The sequence below is a fragment of the Rhinatrema bivittatum genome, chromosome 5 (genome assembly GCF_901001135.1).
Source record: "Rhinatrema bivittatum chromosome 5, aRhiBiv1.1, whole genome shotgun sequence".
NCBI classification, from domain to species: Eukaryota; Metazoa; Chordata; class Amphibia; order Gymnophiona; family Rhinatrematidae; genus Rhinatrema; species Rhinatrema bivittatum.
The window spans coordinates 25,056,770-25,075,226 of record NC_042619.1 but is presented as its reverse complement, the minus strand read 5'-3'; the positions used below and the strand labels follow the sequence as shown (position 1 = coordinate 25,075,226).

At 45.5% G+C, this 18,457-nt stretch overlaps 1 protein-coding gene across 1 annotated transcript in view; it reads right to left on the bottom strand.

Annotated features, from left to right (window-relative positions):
- Positions 1–18,457, bottom strand: part of UVRAG (UV radiation resistance associated) — a 321,095-nt gene that overhangs the window by 260,392 nt on the left and 42,246 nt on the right. Inside the window, exon 3 of the mRNA XM_029602151.1 lies at positions 12,808–12,842. Coding sequence (XP_029458011.1) covers positions 12,808–12,842 — 35 coding nt within the window. The remainder of the gene's footprint in view (positions 1–12,807; positions 12,843–18,457) is intronic.

Here is an 18,457-nt window from a genome sequence, read left to right as displayed (position 1 = left end):
AAGCAACATTTGCTTTCTCACAGGGACAAGCAGGATGGTTGTCCTCACAAATGGGTTGAGTACCGAGCTGAGATGTCCCGACTTGCACCAAATGCACCCAAGACGTGCAAGAGGCACAACAAACTGGGTGGAATTTGGGTAAGGGCATCCGCACCCTAACCGGGAAGGTGGAAGGGTGTTGGTACATCATGTTGGAAAAAGGTTACGCAAGACAGATTGGCCGAAGATGGAGTCCTGTCTTCGCAGCTTTGTCCAAACAATAGTGGGCTGCAAAAGTATGGAGAGAACTCCAGGTTGCAGGCTTTTGCAGATGTCAGGAAGTGGCACCGATCGAAGGTGTGCCAACCGAAGTCGCCATGGCCCTCACAGAGTGTGCTTTTACACGGTCTTGAAAAGGAATGCCAGCTTGCTGATAGCCAAAAAGAAATGCAGTCCGCCAAACCAGGAGGAAAGAGCCTGCTTACCCACAGGTTGTCCTAACTGTTAGGATGGAAAGAGACGAATAATTGAGTGCTCTTCCTGTGAGAAACTGTACGGTCTAGATAAAAAGCTAGAGCCCGTTTACAGTCTAGGGTATGCAGAGTCTGTTCCCCGGAGTGGAGTGGGGGCCTGGGAAAAAAGATAGGTAGTATGATGGATTGATTAATATGAAAACTCAGAAACTACCTTAGGTAAAAATTTAGGGTGAGTGCGGAGTACCGCCCGGTCCTGCAGGAGTTTAGTGTAAGGCAGAGTAGGTAACTAAGGCCTGTAACTCACTAACCCTGCGAGCTGAAAGTGACAGCTAAAAGGAATAATACCTTCCATGTGAGATACTTTAATTCACAGGAGTGTAGAGGTTCGAAAGGTGGTTTCATTAGCCGACCAAGAACCAGATTAAGGTCCCAAGATGGGGCCGGAAGACGTAAGGGTGGCTTCAGATGGAGCAAGCCTTTAAGAAAGCGTGTTACCAGGGGTTTGTACTGAAATAGGGACACCCTGTATGCCTTTATGGAAAAGCGGCTACTGCACTGACATGCATCCTAATGGAAGAGGGTTTTAAGACCCGATTCCGATAGATGCCATAAATAGTCCAAGAACTTAGAGATTGGACAGGAAAGGGGATCAAGGGACTGGGAAGTGCACCAAGATTGTACCCTTTTCCATTTATACGAATAGAATTCTATCTGGTGGAGGGCTTTCGTGAAGCTATCAGGACACGAGAAACCGAATCCGAAAGGTTAAAAAGGCTGAAGGACTAACCTTTCAACATCCAGGCCGTCAGGGACAAGGCTTGGAGGTTGGGATGGAGGAGGCATCCGTCGTTCTGAGTGAGCAGATGCGGATCCGTTCCCAGAGGGATGTGCCTGCGGATGGAGAGATCCTGAAGAATGGGAAACCACACCTGGCGTGGCCAGTGGGGTGCTATCAGGATCATGGTTCCTCCGTCCTGGCGAAGCTTCACGAGAGTCCTTGACAGAAGAGGAAGTGGAGGAATGCATAGAGCAGACCTGATGTCCACTGAGGGAGAAGGCATTCCCTCGGCCGAGAGTGGTGGCTCCGAATGAGAGAGCAGTAATCGTCTACTTTGTGGTTCTGAGGGGACGCAAAGAGATCTATGTGGGGAGAACAGCCACTTGGTGAAATAGAGAGGTGCGCTACCAGAGGATCGAGTGACCACATCGTGTGGTTGGAAGACCCGGCTCAAGCTGATCTGCCAATACATTGTCTACTCCCGGCAAGGTAAGTGGCCCTGAGGTACCATGGAGTGGGAGAGGGCTTCTGCCCAAATCTGCGCAGCTTCCTGACACAGAAGGAAAGAGCCTGTGCCTCCCTGCTTGTTTATGTACCACATGGCCACTGGGTTGTCTGTCTGGATTAAGATTATCTGATTCGAAAGACGATCTTTGAACGTTCTGAGCGCGAAACGGATTGCTCGAAGTTTCCAAAAAAATTTATCTGGTGTTCGGCTTCCTCTGGTGACCTAACCCTTGGGTTTGGAAATCGTCCACATGAGCCCCCCAACCGATGTGGGAAGCGTCGGTGGTCAGGATTACTTGTGGATCTGGTAGGAGAAAAGGTAAGCCCTGAAGGAGATTGATTTGAGTCGTCCACCAGGTTAAAGACAGGCGAAGCGCTTGTGTAACTGCGGACTATGGAGGACAGGCGCTGAGATGCTTGAATCCATTGGTGTCGCAGAGTCCATTGTGTCACTCTCATGGCTAGTCTGGTCATGGGAGTGACTTGAACTGAGGATGCCATGTGTCCTAGGAGAATGAGGAATTGGCGAGCCGTGGCCGTGTCTTGAGACTGGAGCTGGCGAGCTAGGGACATGAGAGTTTGGACCCGCTGCAGCGGAAGGTAGGCCTTTTGCCTGTAAGGTGTCCAAGTCTGCCCCAATGAAAGTAAGGTTTGAGATGGGACTAAGCAAGATTTCTCGTAATTGACAGAAACCCTAAGGAAAGGAAGTGTGTTGATTGTCAATTTTAGGGAGGAGTGGGCAATCTGAGGGGTGGAGGCCCTGATTAGGCCAATCGTCCAGATAGGGGTAGACGTGGACACCTTCCTTCCTGAGGAATGCTGCTACCACTACGAGGCATTTGGTGAAGACTCGTGGAAGCAGATGCCAGACCGAAAGGTAGTACTCGGTATTGATAATGGTCGCGGCCTACCAGAAACCGCAGATACTTGCGATGGGATTGTGTTATCGCAATGTGGGTATAAGCATCCTTTAGGTCAAGGGAGCACAGCCAATCCCCCCTTTGCAGCAGAGGGAGTAGCGCACCCAGGGTTACCATCTTGAACTTTCTTTTTGAAGGTACTTGTTGAGGGCCCGAAGGTCCAAAATGGGACGTAGCCCCCCTGACTTCTTTGGAATTAGGAAGTACCCTGGAGTAGAATCCCTTGCCGTCGTTGAGAGGGAGGGACGGGTTCTATAGCATTTGATTGCAAAAGAAGGGATACTTCCTGTTGTAATTGAGTCAAGTGGCTGGATAGACTCCATGCTTGAAGAGGCGGGGAGTCCTGCCGGAAGAGTTATGAGTTGAGGTGGTAACCCTGTGTGATAATTGCCAGCACCCACTGATCTGAGGTAATCTGTATCCAATGCTGTAAAAAGTGGCACAGACGACCCCCCACAGGGATGTCGGGAAGTGGGATGTGGCATGTGCTCCGTACCGGGAAGTCAAAGGCCTGCCGCAGGCCCAGGAGGTGGGCCACAGCAGGTCTTTGTTTTCGAGGTTGGCGTGGCTGAGGTCTAGTGGAGGATCGAGCCGGACGAGGCCTAGCCGACGGAGGATAATAACGACGTGGGCCGAAAGAAAGACTTTTTAGAGTCCTTCTTAGGTGGTGGTTTGGAGGATACCTCAGATGGAACAGACGAAAGTTGCTTCAACGTCTCGTGGTTGATCCTTCAATTCTGCCACAATTTGTTGAATCTGTTCTCCAAACAGATTGTCCCCTAAGCAGGGTAAATCGGCTAGACAATCCTGGACCTCTGGGCGAAGGTTAGATGACTTTAAACCAAGCCCAACGTCTGGCTGAGATGGCAGTAGCTGAGACTTTTGTGGAAGCATCGAAGATATCGTAGGCCGTTCTGATCTCGTGCTTCCCAGCTTCAAATCCTTTGTGAAGAAGGGCTTGAAGCTGTGGCTGGTATTGGTCCGGTAACGTGTCAGCGTAGTCCTGCATCTGTTTAAGGAGAGCTCTGTTGTATTGAGTCATGTAAAGTTGGTATGAAGCTATGCGAGATATCAACATGGCCCCATGATACACTTTCCGTCCCACACTATCTAGGAATTTGTTGTCCTTGATAGGGGGAGTGGAAGAGTGTGGTTTTAGGCGCTTGGCCTTCTTTTGTGCAGACTCAACTACAACAGAGCAATGATCCAGTTGAGGCTTCTGAAATCCTGGTGCTGACTGAACGAGGTATGTGGAGTCAGCTTTCTTATTAACTGGTGACACAGATGAAGGAGATTCCCAGTTGTTCTTTAAAAGATCCAGAAATACCTGGTGAATGGGGATGGAAGCGATGATTTTTGGGGCATCCAGAAATTGGAGGCAGTTCCATCATTGGTGCCTGTCATCGGTCTCAGATTGCAACTGAAAAGGTACAATTTCTGACATCTCCTTTACAAAATTAATAAAGGAGAGATCTTCAGGAGGAGATAGTTTTTCTACTCTCTGTAGGAGATGGTGGGGATGGCAAATCTGTATCAGAAGATGTATCATCACCCCAGGTATCATAAGGATCATGTGGGGCTTGCAGACCTGAAGGACCTGGTTGAGGATCCAAAGGCATCGATGGAAATCTGGATGGAATCGGTGCTGCAAGCGGAACTGTAAACGGCATCGAGGGCTTTCGGGGCTGTCGATGGAATCGTGCCGGTCTTGGAATCGATGGAGCCGAGGGATAAATCGGTGGAGAGGTTGCGAAGGCACAGATGGGACTACTCCGGACGGGGGAATCCGAAATGGTGTTTCTCCTGTCCGATGAGAATCCTGCCGGAGACGATGGTGTAGTCCGGTGCTTACTGGAAATCACCGATGGAAGGGCCCTGCATGAGTGCCTCCATACGATTCAAGTAGCGGTGCCAGCGCCTCCACTAGAGGCTCGGTGGTCGGTTCTCTCCTCGGTGGCGGAGTCGGTGCCGAGGTCGGTGGCCTGAGGTGGTGCCGAGACGGTGCCGGTGGAGGCCTGGAACCTTTGCATCGCTTTCTCGATGGCCTCCTGACCAGGCCGGTCCAGTTCTGCCCGGAGACCAGGGGTAACCGATACCACCGGCTCGACTGGGAGAGGGAGGCTGAGGCAGAGCCGGAGGGGGACCACCGTAACCGGTGGGATCACGGCTCCCACACCCCGAGAGGGTGAGGGTTTTCCTCGGTGCCTGCGAACGAGACGTGGACCGGTGCCCAGGTCTGACCGAGGCTTTTTTGTCGGTGGCTCGGCCCTGTTCAGAGGTCGATGGCTGTGGATCCTCGACGGGCCGAGACTTGTGCCGCCGATGTGCGAGTGCTTGTCCTTCCGATCTCCTCGCCCATCCGGGGAGGGGACAGGAGTTGACGGCCGAGAAGTTCATCGGTGATGGACGGTCACCGGAGGGTTGACGGTGGTGGTGCAACTTCGACGGTGCCGGTTCCGATGACGTCGATGCTATCGATGGTGTTGGGGTGGGTGCATGGAAGAGGAGCCCCATCTTCTCCATCCTGGCTTTACGACCCTTAGGTGTCATTAGGGCACATTTAGTGCAAGTCAGGACATCATGCTCACTTCCCAAACACAGAACACAGACCCTATGGGGGTCTGTGATGGACATAGTCTGGGTGCAATCCGGACAACGACGGAACCCCGTCGCCGTGGCCTAGGGCCAAATTTAGCCGCGGGATCGGTAAGTGCCAACAGGCCTCAAGGGCCAAAATCGACGGCAGTCGATGAAAATCGGCAAAAAACTTACCGGATTCCGCGAAGGTGACAAAAATTTGTCGAAGGGAGACCCCTGAGGGGCAAATTTTCTTCGGAAAGAAAAAACCGAATTCCTGTCAGGAACGTGGTAAGAGAGCTCCTTTCACCGCGTGGCAGCTGCTGCGCGGAAAAAAGAAAGACTGGAGGGAGACCCCTGCTGGCTGCAGGGTCAGTGCCTTGCTGGGCATGCCCAGTAGGGGCCAGTCAAAGTTCTGTTTAAACTTTGACAGAAGTTTTCCGTGGTGGGCTCCATCCTCGATGTCACCCATTTGGTTGAGGACAACCATCCTGCTTGTCCTGTGAGAACAGAGGAGACATGTTAACAACCGGAAAAACTGGCAAAGGGTCCAAGCACTGTTTCCGAGGCCATTGGATCTTTAGAGGTTGTCTCCTAAGTTCTCAAAGGGAGGATTACCCCTATTGGGAGTTACATCAATTATGGCATCAAATACAGCAGCGGGACAGAAAAACTCCAGAGAATGAAGGAGGTGCTGCATCATTATTTACAGGTACTGCATTACATTGGTTAAACCTGAAAAAGTGACTTTAGAGTCAGTTTGGACGGCACTGATGTCTATAGAATCTGCGATTGCTTCTCTGACTCAAGTTCTTCTTGAGACTAATAAACGTGGGAAGACTATTGAGAATAAGGTTATTCAATATGATGAAAAGTTAGAGGAAATGGAAAAAAAATTATCCAGGTGGAGAAAAGCAGGTTTGCTTACCGTAAACGGTGTTTCCGTAGATAGCAGGATGAATTAGCCATGCTGTCTGGGAGCGTCTCGTGACCGGTCAGTAGGCGGAGTTTTCTCAGTTAGTACAGAGTTTTGAACTCTGTACGGCTGCGCGGTGAGCTTCCCGCGCAATTGCCTTGTTACCTCAGTCTCTTGTAGCCAAGCGAGATGTATGTGGAAACGTTTTGGTAGAATCTGTAGACTGTCTAGGGAGATGGGAAGGGATCGCCTGGCTAATTCATCCTATCTACAGAAACACCGTTTACGGTAAAAGCAAACCTGCTTTTTCCCGTCGACAGCAAGGCTGAATAAGCCATGCTGACTGGGAGTCCCAAGCTCCCAGGTTGTGCCCATATAATAAGTTTTTTAAGTTGAGGAGACTACCCTTCAATAAAAGTAGACAGTCTTACTCAGTATGTAGGGTTGACAAAACTGCCGAACCCAGAGCTGCATCGGAAGATGCTTGCTGTCTGATACAGTAGTGAGATGTGAAGGTATGAAGAGACCAGGTTGCCGCTTTGCAGATGTCCAGCAGCGGAACCCTTTTTAAATGTGCAACAGATGCTGCTGTTGCGCGTATCTGGTGTGCTTTCGGTTTGTTGCTCAAAAGCAGAGAACGCTTATTGTAGCAGAATTCAATGCATTGGGATAACCAACTAGCAATGGTTCATTTGGAGACAGGTTGGTTTGGATTATATGGGTTAAAGGATAGAAACAATTGAGATGGTCTTCCTTGAGATTGAGTTCTGTGTTTGTAGTAATCTAACACTCTTTTACAGTCTAAAGAGTGCAGAAGCTTGTCTCGGTCATTATGATGAGGTTTAGGTTGAAAGATTGGCAATGTAATTGATTGGTTTATGTGGAAAGCCGATACTACCTTAGGAAGAAAGGTAGGATGAGGCCGAAGAGTGACCTTATCATGATAAAATTCTAAATAAGGAGAATAGTGAACCAAGGCTTATAGCTCACTTATTCTCCATGCTGATGTGACCGCCACTAGAAATACCGTTTTCCAGGTTAGGTATTTTATGTGGAATGAATCTAATGGCTCGAAAGGAGGCAGCATTAGTTGTTCAAGGACTATACTGAGATCCCATGATATAGGTGGTTTGACACCGGTGGCCTTAGACGTAGCATGCCCCTCATGAATCTGGAGATCATCGGATGGTTGGAAATGGGAAGTCCGTTATGAGAGTGGTGGAAAACTGCAATGGCGCTAACATGCACACGAACTGAAGCCAGCGTTAAACCAGCAAGGTAGAGTGTATGAAGATACTCCAGGAGTTGTGTGGCTGTTGATGAGAAAGGCTCTAGCCTTCGTGTTGTGCACCATTCCGTGTAACGATGCCACTTTCCTGCATATTTACGTCTAGTTGAAGGTTTCCTAGAAGCAATGAGAATGTCTTCAAGTGGAGGTGGCAGACCCAGATGGTTTAATAATTGCCTTTCAACCTCCAAGCTGTCAGGTGGAGGGATTGGTGCATTGGATGAAGGAGGGACCCCCCCCCCTTCCTGAGTCAACAGACGTGGAAGGTTCTCCAGTAGAATTGGTGGGCGAATGGATAGTCGCATGAGATACGGATACCAGAGCTGTCTTGCCATGCCGGAGCTATGAGGATCATATCCGCTATGTCTTGGATGCATTTTTGAATCGTTCTTGATATTAGTGGGATGGGAGGGTAAGTGTAGAGCAAGCCCTCCGTCCATGGGATGAGAAAGGCATCTGGCGCATGACGAAGTGTGCTCGGGTAAATGGAGCAAAATACTTGTGTTTGACAGTTGTTGTCTGTGGCACAGAGATCTATCATCGGATTGCCCCAGCATTGAAAGATTCTGGTTGCAACTTCCTGATTTAAAGTCCATTCGTGTGGATGAAAAATCCTGCTGAGGCGATCCGCCGTAACATTGTCTAAGCCGGAAGGTAAGTGGCTTGCAATCGAAACTTCATTTGCTATTGCCCACGTCAGTATTCGAAGTGTTTTCTCGACAAAGGATCCATAAACCTGACCCTCCTTCCTTGTTTATGTAGAACATGGCAACTTGGTTGTCTGTGTATACCATGAGATGTTTGCCCCGAACCTGAGGGGAAAAGGTTTGAAGTGCCTTCCAAATGGCTCAAAGTTCCAGAAGGTTGATCTGGTGTGTGCTCTCCTGCACAGACCAGAGACCTTGAGTCTTCAGTTCGCTCAGATGAGCTCCCCAGCCCCTTCTGGATGCATCTGTCGTGAGGGTGAGTTGATGGGGAGGAAACAGGAAGGGTGCTCCCGAGGTCAAGTTGTTGGTGTTCTTCCACCATCAAATATCGGTGTGCATTTGGGTGGTAAGTTGTATCTTGGTTGAGAGGGGCTGAAAGAATTGAGAACATTGATTCTTTAGTCCCCACTGTAGGCGGCGCATATGTAGTCTCGTGTAGGGAACCACATGGATAGCTGCCGCCATATGACCCAGTAGCTGGAGGATTTGACGTGCCGAGCTATGTGATTGGTTGCACAGACGTCGAGCTTTTGAGGATAGAGTTTGAATTCTGTCCTGTGGGAGGCATGCTCTCTGTTGTGTTGTATCGATGAGCACTCCAATGAACTGTAGCGTTTGGGTCAGTTGCAGGTTGGACTTTTTGTAATTGATTATGAATTGATTGTTTGGAACGCGTGAGTTTTGTAGAGTAGGCCGATCCGAGGCTACTAAAAGCCAGTCGTCCAGATAGGGAAAAATCTGGATCGACAGTTGTCTGAGGTGAGCCACCTCCACTGCTAAACATTTTGTGAACACTCTTGGGGCTGAGGACAAGCCAAAGGGTAGAACCTTGTACTGATAGTGATTGCTCTGAGCTTGAAAGCAAAGGTATTGCCAGGAAGAAGGGTGCATGGGAATACGCATCCTTCAAGTCTATGGAACATAGCCAGTTGTTGGGTTGTAGAAGAGAAAGAATAGTCTTGAGAGATGTCATCTTGAATTTTTCTTTCTGAATGTGTTTGTTGAGATTCTGTAAGTCTAAGATTGGTCGAAGACCTCCGGACTTTTTTGGAATGAGAAAATAATGGGAGTAGAACCCCTGATTTTCCTTTGCCTTTGTAATTTTTTGAATGGATTTCTGGCTTTGAAGATTTTGTAACTGTTCTTGAAAGTACAGTGAGTGGGTTGATGTATTTCGAGGAACGGGAATATGAGGGAGATCCGGGAGTGGTACAAAATTTACTTGATAGCCCTCCCTTTTGATGTTCAGCACCCCAAACATCCAAAGTAATCGCCTCCCAATTGGTATAAAAAAGGTGAAGGCGACTTCCTATGTAAGGTGGTGGAGGTGGCTCAGGATAGCTCAAAAAGATGAAGTCTGTTTTTGAGGAGGTGCTGGTGTTTGCTTTTGTGGCCTTTGTTGACGAGGTCATCCACGGGACTGATGAGCCTGAGGTTGGTATCTTTGGTGGGAATAATTCTGTGATCGATAGTTATTGTACGGTTTGAAGGGTACCCTTGAGTAGGGCTTCTTCCTGAACGAAGGGTAAAACTTCCTGGACAAGGTATGGGGGTCCCTTGGAGATGTGAGTGATAGCACAGCAGTACTCTGTTCTTTAAGAAGAGTAACAGTTTCCCAAATTTTTCACCAAAAAAATTGTCACCCAGGCACGGTATTGTCCACTAACTTATCCTCTCTAATTGCACTTGCTCTCAACCACTCCATCCGTCTTGTCGCTATAACCATAGCAAAGGACCTTGCGGAAGACTCAAAGGACTCATAGACAGACCAAAGTATATGGCGAAGCCCTTCTTCCATGTCAGTAAAAGGTTGTGGTAGAGTATTTTCAGAGGTTAAACATGAGGGACGTAACCTCTGACGACATTCAAATAAATACTGGATTACGTAAAACTGATTATGTTGAATTTTTCTTGCTAACATGGAAGAATGGTATACCTCACGGTCAAAGTCGTCCATAGATATATGGTCTTTCCCTGGTGGTGAATTTGAATGTAGTTTTGACCTTTTTGCCTTTGATAGAGCAGATTCCACTACTATTGAATTGTGTGGCAGCTGTGTGGAATCGTAAATTGTGGAATTACGCATACGGTACTTTAAGTCCATTTTCCTTGATGAGGCTGTGATAGTAAAGGGTTTGTCCCACATTTTTCGAAGCACTGTATCTAGCACTGTATGTGGTGGTAGAGCTGTTGGTTCTGGAGGCATTTCAAATATTTTCAGTATTCCTAACACCTCTGACTTAGGATCAGGGATCTTTCCTGTCTCGATATTTAAGAGAGAGCCCATTTTCTCGATGAACTTTGCGTAGGGACAAGTCTTCGGGAGCGGAATAAGGTTCCGGAAGACCTTCTGGAGGATCAGAAGGGAACCCTGTAGATGAATCAGGCGACGATGTCCATGGTGAGTCTGGAGTATCTGGTCGATCTGGAATTGGAGATGGTGCCGATGGCTGAGACGGAAGTAATGGAGTTGGCGAAGGTTGAGAAGGCGCATGCAGAGGCTGAGCTGAAACCAGAACAGCTCATGAGGGGATTTTTGTGAAAGAGGAGTTGCGGCCTCAACTCCCTTCACTGGCTCTGGTGGTATAACCGACCTGGTCGGGGTACCCTCTAGCGAAGTAGGCCTTTTAGACGGCGTCTTCTTCGGTCTCTTCGACGGTCCCGGTGAAGACTATGTGGAGGATATCTTTAGCTGCGCGGTTTTTTCTATGTGCTTCCTCTGGGCTCGGGGGGACATGCGACCACAGTCCCAGCATGAGACTTGGTCATGTTTCCGTCCCAAGCATATGTAGCAGTAATTATGTCCATCTGTAATGGACATAATTTTACCACATTGGCAGTACTTAAATCGGGATGGCTTAGGAGCCATCACTGCCCAGAGGAAATGAAGAAAAAACAAAATTTGAGAAAAAAATCTCTTCAGAGACGAGAAGCAGAAAAAACCCCACATGCAGACTGCTCGCGGAAAAAGAGAGACTGAGGTAGCAAGGCAATCGCGCGGGAAGCTCACCGCACAGCCGTACAGAATTCAAAACTCTGTACTAACTGAGAAAACTCCGTCTACTTACCGGTCGCGAGACGCTCCCAGACAGCATGGCTAATTCAGCCCTGCTATCGAAGGGAAAAGTACAGCACAACTTAGTACAATCAGAGACAATTGTAACAAAGAAATTAGAAAATATTGAGAATGTACTGAGGTCTTTGAACTTAAGGGTTATAAATTTTCCTGTAGTTCATAATTTATTTATTTATTTATGGTTTTTATATACCGGGAGTTCCTGTATACAATACATATCACTCCGGTTCACAGGTAACAGTAATAACTACCGCCGGCTGGCAGTTTACATGGAACAAATCTTGGAACAAATCAAACAATTGGTCTATAATAAAGAAGAAAACAAAGTTCATAAGATACCTTTAGCGGATTTCTTTAAAAATTACCTGATAAATAATCTCAAAATTCCTATTAAGGCAATGCCCCTGATTATGCCTCAAAGAGCTTTGCAGACAATGGAAAATGGAAATGAAGAACAACATTGCCTGAATATAACAGAAATATTAGAAATGACTCAAGAGACTGAGATACAGCAGAGGGGGACTTTAGTAGTATCATTTGCATTTGAACAGGATCGTAATAATGTTTTGAAATTTTTCTTTAGGCATAGAGAATCGCTGTTCCATGGTCAAAGGCTTTGGTTATATCCAGATATCACTAGGTGTACACAGGAGCATAGAAAGAAATGTCTTTTGAAAGAGATCAGAAGCTGCTGCAATTGGGGCACAATATATATTTCGTTATCCATGTAAATGCATTTTAAAATTTCAAAATGTGAACTATGTCTACTTTGAACCGATACAATTAAGTTCATTTTTAGATGCGCGCACCTAAGAGCATTCAATGATGAAGGCATAGATTAAGGTATGGGAAAGCTCCTTATTTCCTTTTGTTTTATTTCATTGATATTTGTTCAAATTGCCATGGATTTCTCCCCCAATTTACCTATATAGGGGAGAGAGTAAGAATATATGTATTTCAGAAATCTCTGTATTACTGCCTATTTCAATTTGGATATGATCTTCCATTTCTGTAACAAATTTACCGGTAATGTGTCATTTTTTGAAACTTGAATAAAAATAAAATGAAAAAAAAAAAACCCTAGGTTTTTCTTTCACTTTCAAGTTAAGAAAATAACGAGGAAGTCACATTGGGATAGGCTGGGAGGAAAACTGCTTCACCTTGATTGTTCCTCCTCCTTCCTTGTCCCTTTCCACCCCGGGCTCCTCTATGTCTGGCTTGAAGAGAAAAAAATGGCATTTTTCTTGCCCCACAGATTATAATTTGTCTGTAAATGTATGAAGTGAAAGCTTGAGGGCATTTTCAGAGGCACTGTCCATTCATTTTGGAAACAAACTGAATATGGACTCATTTATCACATTTTACCCATTCATTCAAACAAATGCACATTCCTACTGAACATTAAAAAAAAGGCTGAACCTATCAGATTAGTCAATGTGGAGTTTTTTTAAATAGTCACATTTTTGGTAACCAAGGAATATGTGCATCTCCAAAAGATGTGAATTGGGAAAAGTTACTGTAAATGTAAAAGCAAAGTTAAAAATGCACTTTAAACAATGTGCACAAGAACAAAAAAAACTCACCAGAGAATCTTTGACCACTTCACTTCTGTAAAATTCTAAAAACAAATCAGATGGGAGAAAAATATATAAATGAAAAATGGTTTTACATTTACCAGTTCCACTACACAGTTTTAGAAAATTATTGAAAATATGAGGAGGTAAGCTTTATCTGTTCTTTAAAGTAAAACAAAAAAACACAACAGGATTTCCAGTTTCACAACTGATATGAACATTTTAGGGTGATATGAGGCACAAATTTGAATTTACATGCAAACATATGGGGGTGTTACTGATCTTATAAAGCTGATCAATAGGCAAATCAAAAAACTTTATTCTGCTGTAAAGAAAAAAGTGAAGAAAAACAAATTGTAAAAAATATTTCCATTTAGCCTAGCTAAAAGGAACTCCTGCCCAGCCTGCTTGTTTTGATAGACATATATGCAATATTGAACAGCAGCAAAATTGGATTTTCAACTTTTTTATCAATACTTAAACATAATCAAACAAGAGCTATCAGACATACCTGTCAAGCAGGGACACAGACTTCTTAGTGATATATGCATACATCATTCAGTAATATTAATCAGTACAAATTTAAAGCAGAGTAAGAAAATTCAAAGCAGGTTAAAAGGAGACCATTAAAGAAAATTAAGGTTTAGAGGCAAATTTGTTTTTAATCTGAACTCCCTTAGATTTGGGGTTTTCAGAGGTTAATCTGAAAGAGATTGGATTATTTGAAATTAATCCATGAGTCAATAACCTTGAGTAGACCATATCCAGTCTGCACAGAAGTTAACATAAGTGACCTTTACTGGTCATTCCTCCTGGAAGCAAGCCTCTCTTCTGAGCATGCTTAGACCCACTTCAACCTTCTGCCATCTTCGAGTAGCTCTGAGGCTGAAGAGCTTTCTATGTGCTGGGAAGGATTTGGGAAGACATATAGAAAGGTAAGGAAAGGAAAAAGCAGCAAGAAGTAAAGATAGTGAAGTTAGGTATTCTGAAAGAAATCTGGAAAGAGAAGAGGAAAAGGGAAAGACGGGACTATGCAGTCAGCCTACACACCTATAGGATGTAGTGTGCCTGAATGCCTTCAAGCCTGCCATTGAAAGTATGTGAAAGTCTAAAACAGAGATTTCATTTTTGACTTGTATCCTAGTATGATGTAGCTGTTGACATTTTTATTTCAGGCTTATATACTGTCTTCCTTCCCTTAAAAAGGAAACCCAATAGCAGTTTACAGTTTAAAAACAATGTATATCAATAAAACACAATAGAAAAATAAAATATAACAATCATAAATAAAATCCCTAAATACTGTTGATCATTAACCCCCCACATTCACTGAAGGAGCAAATGGCTGTAACATCTCTTAAAAAAAACAAAACATCAAAACACTCCTTTCCCATATAAATAGCAATACTATGGATATACAAAATATAATAGTAAAACATCCAAAGGATGCACTCCAACCCAAAACCCACATAAAAACTACAAATTAAATAAACGTATACTCCCTCTCAACAACCGACATTTAAAACTCAACAAAGCCCCAAAATAACCAAATTTCACTCTTCTTCCTGGTTCACTCCCAAAGAAGCACCCCACTTTAGTACAATCTTTTGGGAGCATCCTACCCCCACTGCAGGCCACCTCTTCAAGGCCCATGTCAGAGGTCAGGGCCTCAGTGGCAACAAGAATCTGGGACAGAGCCTCTTTCTTCCCGAGGAGAGGCATTGCTCTTGCCTAGCAAAAGTTGTAAAGGAGGAAGATACAGAAGCTAATCAGGATCTGATGCACTACAGCTATTTTTCCTCAGACTCACAATGGGAAAAATCCCAAGTGTACTTACCTGTAAACAGGATTCTCCACAGAGAGCAGGATGAATTACCCATTACGCATGAGTGAGGTCATCCAAGGGCACAGACAGACTCGAATCTCTTAGTTCAGAAAAGATTTTATTGATCATGCTTGATAATTCCTGCAAGCATGCTGATTTGTGAGCCCAACAGTATCTTCCAGAGTTTAAGCTTTAGCGAGGTAATCGACTTTCAAAGGAGGTGGGCAAGTATTAAGTAAGGGCAATTCATCCTGCTGCCTATGAACAATCTTGTTTACAGAAAAGAAAAGCAAGTTTGCTTACTGTAAACGGTGTTTCCGTAGATAGCAGGATGAATTAAGCCATGCTGTCATGGGGCTGTCAGTCTAGCGTCAGAGGCGGAGCTTCTCAAAGCTGATACAGAGTTGTGCTCTGTGCGGCTGCGTGTGTGTTCCCGCGCAGAAAGACAGCTTCTCTTCAGTCTGTAGTGTAGCAGAGAATAAACAAACAAAAAATGGCTGTCCAGGGAGGTGGGCGGGTCAGCATGACCAATTCATCCTGCTATCCACGGAAACACCGTTTACGGTAAGCAAACTTGCTTTTTCCCCATCAATAGCAGGGCTGAATTAGCCATGCTGTCATGGGAGTCCCTAGCTCCCAGTCACACTCAGATGATTTGGTTATCATGTTCACATGTATGTTAATAGCCATAGTTCTAACCATCATCTGGTTGTAGTAATGTTTTATTGGGGGGTTTTTTGTATGACATCTGTGGTGTGGACAGCCGATAATCATGAATTCAAGGTATCCAAAACTGCACATCCTAGCTTGGCATTTTGAGATGAGTTCTGGTCCAAGCAATAGTGGGACGTGAATATATGTAGAGATGACCATTTGACTGCTTTACAAATGTCCAGAGGGGGAACCTGACATAAGTGAGCCAATGAGGTGGAAAGTGCTCGAAGTTGAATAGCTCTTGGTTTCGTTTCCAATGACAATTGTCTCTTGTTGTAACAAAAAAGGATGTATTGAACTATCCACCTAGAGATAGTTCATTTTGCAACTGGTATATCTGGAGTATTCGGGTTAAAGGAGAGGAATAATTGAGATGGTCTTGTAGTCATCTGAGTTCTAGTTTTATAATATGCAAGCGCCCTTTTACAATCTAGGGTGTGGAGCAACTTCTCTCTATCATTATTTATTTATTTATTTAAGGTTTTTATATACCGGCAATCATGAGCACATATCTTGCTGGTTTACATGGAACGGGAGTGCATTAAATACAACAACTAGAACTGTGGTGATCGAAGGAGCAGTTACAAATAACAAGGGTAGCAGTTCTACCTAAAGTTCTACCTAAGCCATTATGGTGTGGCTTTAGGTAGAACGTAGGTAGTTCTATGGATTGGTTGATATGAAAAGATGAGACCACCTTTGGAAGGAAGGAAGGGTGAGTTCGGAGCACTAACTTGTGGTGGAAGAATTGAACATATGGTTCATAATGTACCAGTGCATGTAGTTCACTGACTCAGCATGCTGAGGTGACCACTACTATGAAGACGACTTTCCATGTGAGGTATTTTATGTGAGCAGAGTCTAACGGTTCGAATGGAGGAAGCATCAACTGCTCAAGAACCAGACTGAGGTTCCAAGCTACTGGAGGCTTCGACACCGAGGGCCTAAGATGGTGGAGACCCCTGATAAATCTAGAAATTAGTGGGTGCTGAGAAATTGGTTGTCCATGGAGGGGCTTATGGTAGGCTGCAATGGCACTGAGATGTACTCTGACTGAAGTGGTTGCCAATCCCGCTGTATGTAGGGAGAATAGGTAATCTAGCAAATGTATAGGTGTACAAGCAAAGGGATCATAATGCTTTCTGGAGCACCTTGATTCATATTGTTTCCATTTGAATTAGTATGATTTTCTTGTAGAAGGTTTTCTGGCTGCCAATAAAACCTTCTGGGTGTCTTCCGATATCCCCTGCTGTATTAATACTTCCCGTTCAATCTCCACGCTGTGAGGTAGAGTGAGTCTTGCATCGGGTGCAGGAGAGCTCCCTGGTCCTGAGACAGCAGACCTGCTCTGTTGGGTAAGGGTATGGCGGGTGAGATGGAGAGACGAAGGAGGTATGCATACCATGGTTGTCTTGGCCATGCTGGGGCAATGAGTATTAGGTCCGCTGCCTCTGCTAAGCACTTCTGAATAGTGCGTGTTATGAGCAGAATTGGAGGGAATGCATACATCAGGCTTCCCAACTATGGAAGCAAGAAGGCGTCTTGAGCCATTCGGAGATGGCTGGGAAATAGGGAGCAGAAGTGAGTATCCTTCCTGTTGTGTTCCGTGGCGAAAAGGTCCATTGAAGGTATCCCCCAGTCCATGAAAATGTCGTCGGCTACCTATTGGTACCCGTCGGCTCAACCTGTCCGCCCATGTGTTGGCTATGCCTGGGAGGTAGGTGGCTTGTAGATGGATTGAATGATGAGTTGCCCAATCCCATATTAGTAGTGCTTCCTTGCAGAGTATCCATGAACCGGACCTTTCTTGTTTGATTATATAAAACATGGCTACTTGATTGTCTGTGTATATCATGACTCTTTTTCCCTGCAGTTGTGCATGGAATGTAGAGAGGGTGTAGCGTATTGCTCGGAGCTCTAGGAGGTTGATCTGATAGGACTGCTCGTGAGGGGTCCACAACCCCTGGGTCTGTAGGTGGTCTAGGTGCGCTCCCCATCCCTTGTGGGACGCATCGGTTGTGCAGACTATATTGTGCGGGGCCAGAGTGAAAAGTGCTCCTTTCTAAAGTATGTGTGATTTCGACCACCAATCCAAGTCTATCAGGTTGGAAGTCAAGTTGATTCTTCGAGACAAGGGTTGCGAATGTTGTTTCCATTGTTTCATCGTATGTGAAGATGAGCGTTTGGAATCATAAGAATTGCTGCTGCCATATGCCCCAGTACTGACAATATTTGGCGGCCTATTGGCTTGGCCGTAGCACGTAGCTCCCTTGTAGAGCTAGCCGTCTGTCCTGTGGTAGAAACACTCTGTTTCTTGTCGTGTCTAAGAGCGCTCCTATGAACTGAAGTGTGCGGGAGGGTTGCAGATTTGACTTTTTGTAATTCATGAGGCCAAGGTTTTGGAGACAGGAAATGGTCTGCTGTAGGTAAAGCAGAAGGGTATTTTGATCAGATGCTACAAGGAGCCAATCATCCAGGTAGGGAAATATTTGAATTCCCAATTGTCGAAGGTGGGCCACCACCACTGCCATGCATTTTGTGAATACCCTTGGTGCTGCGGAGAGGCCAAAGGAAAGAACTCTGTACTGGTAATGTTGTTTCTTGTGTTGGAAACAGAAGTATTTCCACGAAGAGGGGTGCATTGGAATATGGGTGTAAGCAACCTTCAGGTCTAGCGAACACATCCAATCGTTGGGTTGAAGGAGGGGAAGAATAGTTTTTAAAGAAACCATTTTGAACTTCTCTTTGACTAGGTATTTGTCCAGGTCACATAAGTCCAAAATTGGTCTGAGGCCTCCAGATTTCTTTGGGATCAAGAAATATGGGGAATAAAAAGCCCATATTGCGGAGTCTGGATGGTAAGACTCGTATCGCGTGTTGATCTAGTAGGGTTATCTCCTCCTCTGCCGACTGAAGGTGGTTGGAATACATGTTCTTGCTGGAACTGAGATGTGGCAGGGAAGGCTTGGAGAGGAAGTGTAATTGATAACCCTGTGTAACTATTTCCAGGACCCAGCAGTCGGATGTGATTGTTGACCAAGCCTGATGGCATATTGCGATTCTCCCTCCTACTTGTGTGAGGGGTGGTGGCCCTGCTAAGCTTAAAAAGAAGTCAATGGC